Source organism: Triticum aestivum, unplaced genomic scaffold (assembly GCF_018294505.1).
Source record: "Triticum aestivum cultivar Chinese Spring unplaced genomic scaffold, IWGSC CS RefSeq v2.1 scaffold188569, whole genome shotgun sequence".
Lineage (NCBI taxonomy): Eukaryota > Viridiplantae > Streptophyta > Magnoliopsida > Poales > Poaceae > Triticum > Triticum aestivum.
The window spans coordinates 1-4,486 of NW_025225386.1; the positions used below are offsets into that span (position 1 = coordinate 1).

General features: G+C 49.2%; 1 protein-coding gene and 1 pseudogene across 1 annotated transcript; both read right to left on the minus strand.

The window, feature by feature from the left end:
* Window positions 1–1,703: 1,703 nt before the first annotated feature.
* LOC123172158 (F-box protein At5g49610) lies at window positions 1,704–2,968 on the minus strand (the record flags this gene model as incomplete). The annotated part of the gene is given in 1 exon segment (XM_044589176.1): window positions 1,704–2,968. A coding segment is annotated over 1 exon segment (1,140 nt), but the record flags the coding sequence as incomplete, so codon positions are not given.
* Window positions 2,969–3,990: 1,022 nt separating this feature from the next.
* Window positions 3,991–4,129, minus strand: LOC123172159 (uncharacterized; annotated as a pseudogene).
* Window positions 4,130–4,486: the final 357 nt, after the last annotated feature.

Below are 4,486 nucleotides of genomic sequence, written 5' to 3' on the forward strand. Positions count from 1 at the left end.
GTGTCTTCCATAAAAAAAATTGTATGAGTTTGCAACAACATAAACTGAATGTATCAATTTTCTGGCTGATATGAATCAGTGAATACGGGGATAGGTAAACCTCAGCAGTACAATCAAAATCAGAAGATACAAAATGAACAGACAATATCCATTATCTATAATGCGTTGATGAAAATCCAAAGTCAATTTCAAAGTTTCGATATTTCCAATATTGCTAAGAAAGAAAGTTGCAATAAATTGACTTTGTTGTTGTAATGGTGCAGCAGGTTTCATTCCACATAAATGGCTGCCCACTATTGGCTGCTTCTATAATTAGATGACAGCTATAAATCTCACTAAAAGAGTGAATGATACCACATAAAGCTCTTGCATGAAAAAAAAGAAATTTCTTAGTAATAATTAAGATCCATCTGGTCAACGTGTTTGGACTCCCTCACCATTATCCTGAATAGACGGCAATTGATAAATCATAATAATAAAATTTTATATGCTTACAACCGAAAGACCATTTTTTTCAAGGGAAACCCATAGACCTTCATAAATACACACAGAAAGATATTATTTGTTACCAGCACAATGACATAGGTTCAAATCGTGCTACTGAAAAATAAAGATAATAACTCAGTCAAAAGACACTGCAAACTTATTATTGAGTATATTGTGCTTTGGGTTTTTACAAAGTTATGGTAGTCGATAGTCATCATTATAGTACCTAATAGATTACCTAAAATCACACCAATAGATTGTCATAATTGTAACCACACACATCATAACCAATGGATCATCAATAAGTGCTCTCGAACATAGCTGATAAATCTTTCATAACTATAGCAAAGTAGGTCATGACCAATAAATTCTGTAACCACACCTAAAGATCATTAGACATCTGATCTGGTAGGTCCTTATTATGATAAACCCCAAATGGTGGATTGCCATAACTGTAGCTAACATGATCACATAATCAATCTTTTGGACCATAAATATTATTGGCCGATACTCTTAGTATTTGCAACTTTATACTTATTCAATACATAATTATGGTTTAAGTCCAATTGATATATAGTATCACATGTATGGTGATGAATCGCATCATACGCAAACCAACAATTGACCCGGTAGTGCAATCTTTATCTACGTGTACTTATCCAATATATATTTCACGTATAAACAATCGGCTGGCTCCTATTCTGAACTCTATTTCCGTGCAGTAGTCTGATATCATACACACGCAAAAAGATTGTAGGTTCAATACAGATGACCATCCAGTCCCACTCTATAACATATTCAGAAAATTGCGGGCTCTATTAGTTATGCATATTAATATATCAACATCACATGCAAAAGAGCAACCACTTAAACGATCCAAAGACTGATTTTGCGTAATTATACCACATAAAAGAGTCTTCCCAACTACATCAGGTAGCTTTTAATCTCAGCTTTAATTCAATGTACCGATCTAATAATCAAATAGCAAATATGAGTGGCATGCATATTCATTTCTGAGCTTGTGATCTTATAAATAACATGATAATGCATAAATAATATATTAAAGATGATTAAAGGCGGTTTCCCGCACAATTGCATGGACGCCATGCTAGTTATAATTTAGAAGTAGCATAAAAAACTTACTTAGATTTAACATGCCGCGAAATCAGATATCCAGGAGAGGGTACAAATCAATTCTTGTTTGTATTTTGGAAAATTGTATGCTGGATAAGACTCTCTTTGAACTTGTGAGGAATGACCATCGGCATGTCATCATCATACTTGAACTTAGCTACCAAATTACCCTTCTTGTCATATTGCAGGAGATGGCCATAGCAGCTGACAAGCACGTCCCCCTCCTCGGAGACAACCTTCGCCCGCCAATCACCTTGCTCCTGGAAGCGCCTGATTTCCATCACGGGCAGTTTGATCTGGTACTGGAACGCCCAGACATCATGCTCAGGGTCCTGCAGCAAAAAGATGGACATCCCAGTCATGCCATCCTCGCTGGTGGACGCAGCAAGCTTGCCACCCATGTCAAGCAGGTGCATAACATGGCCGGGGTTCACAGGAGGCGGACTCATTAGCCGCGACGTCTCTGCCACTGTGTCAAACACCCGTATCCTGTGGTAGCGGACACCTGACCGTCTCCTCCAATGTATGTGCAGGCTGCCGTTGAGAAGGACGGGCGCGCCAAAGATGGATGGTTCCTCGGCCAAAACCTCTGTTAACGGACAATCAACGCGCCATGAATTGTTGGTTCCCACCGTGAGGATGTAATACTCCTGCCGACAGATTAACTCCATAGAGTTGTTTCTCCAGTACATCACGCGGAACTCCCCTGAAGGTTGGTGCCGGAAGAGGGCGATGAGATTTTCTATGGGCTTGCCGTCCTGCCGGAGGGTAGCCCACTCACGCGTGGCCGGGTTGCAGATGATGTGGTTGAAGACGACGAAAAGGCCGTCGCAGGAGGCCCTGATGGCGAAAGAGCCAGCGAATGGGAACTGGAAAGAGGGGCCGAGCTTCGCGGACCGGAGGTGGATGGCGTTGAGGCAGGATTCAAGGCCGCGGCGGGACCCGTCGGAGATCCGGCAGCACCTGATCAGGGGAAGCGCCGGCTGGCGGCGGTGGTGGTCGAGGAGGAAGGCCGGGTCGGACGCGAGGTTGCGCCAGGACCGGCAGACGGCGCGGAAGCGGAGCACGGACTTGGCCGGGAGGCGGGGCAGGATCTCCTGATGCAGGATCTCATCGGGGATGACGGCGAGGCGGTCCGACCTTGCCCTGCTTCTCCTCCTCGGCGGGGCCGTCCGCCCCGGTTCGTCCTCGGCGGCCAGGCGCCGCCCAGAACGGAGGAGCATCGGCGAGGTGGTTTTGGTGGAGTCGAGGAGAGTGGAGACGGGATCAAGCGGCGGCGCCCGGCAGGCCCATGCGGAAACCCTAGCTGGAGTACTACTCTGACAAGGGAAACCCTAGACGGAGTACTACTCTGACAAGTGGGTCCACTGAAGCATGTGCGCCCGCTGTCCCCACATTGCATAAACTCACGCACCAACACGGTACACCCTTGCAAACTCATCAGCATCCCCATTGCAACCTTAGAGCATCTCTAGCATATCCTCTTGCGGTACCACAAATTTTCGTTTCAGAAATCCCGCAAAACGAATTTATAGTACCGCGGAATGCCCGGCAGAACAGATCCGATATACAAATACTGCATAATTTAAACTTCAACTCCACGTCACCATAGTTCACCGGAGTTCATCACACATTTACAGACACAAGGTTAAAAACATAGTATAGATAAACCTAACTCTAAACTACTCTAGGGCTTGACGTTGAGGTAGTACTCTGTAGCGGAGCGGTAGAGACTACACGCGAGATGGTACCCCTCCTTGGCCACCTCAAGCCGCATAACGGCGCCCTCTTCTTTTGCCTCGAACGCCTCTTTTGCCTCATGGAGCTCGATCTTCGCCTCGCGGAGACCCTAGCTTGCTTGTCGGCCAAAGGGTCTCCCTGATCTCAACGAACTTCCTCCACGCCCTACGGCCACTGCCGCGGGAGAGGGCGCGACGCTCCCTGGCCTGCTTCGAGCGCCTTGCCTCAATCGGGTTGCTAGAGCTGCCGGCCTTAGCGTCGGGGCGGGCTCGCTTGTGTGGTGGTGAGCCGTCGCGGCCCCCGCGACCTCTGCTCGAAAAGGGGTTGTGCGTGTGAGAAACGATCACCGGAGTGGAGGGATATGCGACGGAGGCAGGTCGGCTTGGCAGAGGGATTGTTGGTGTAGTTCCCACCGCCGCCACCGTTGCCCCTGTTTTCCCCCGTTCCCACGGTTTGGTGGGTTGGGCGGCTTGGGGAAGTTGCCATGGGCGCGATCACCACCGCCTCCAGCCTGTTTGTTGGGGAAGTTACGGCCGCGGTCACCACCGCCGCCGTTGTTCTTGTTGAAGCGGCCGCGAGTTGCGGCGTTTGCAGATGACTGGGAGGATCCGTCGCGCAGACTCATGCGAGTCTCGAAGCTCAGCAGATGTGAATACAGCTCCGGGACCGTGACCGGTTCGACCCTGGAGCACATGGCCGAGACCATGGGGTCGAACTCCTCGTCAAGTCCAGTAAGGATGTGAGAGAGAACATCTTCTTCATCGACCTTCTTCCCTGAAGCCATTAGTGTGGGGCAATAAGCCACGGCTCAGACGGTGAGCGCCACGTCGGGTGCGGCCTGTGGCAGGTTCGCGCGCGCGTGTTTGTGTATTTGTCCGTCCGTGCGTGAGTGCGGGCCATGGTTAGTTGGCGAGAAGAGTGGAGAGATGACTACGTCGGGCGTGGGACTCGGGATCACGTCGACTGCGTTCGTGCGCGGCGGGCGCGTGATCCAGGGAGCGCGGGACGTGGGGGAGTGTGCGAGCATGGTGAGCGGGAGCGCTGCGTGGCTGTTTGCCCGTATAAAGCTCACTGCCATCTCCTCCTTGTAGCTTGTCGGTGCTGAGTTCTTGCTCAGGAAAGAAAG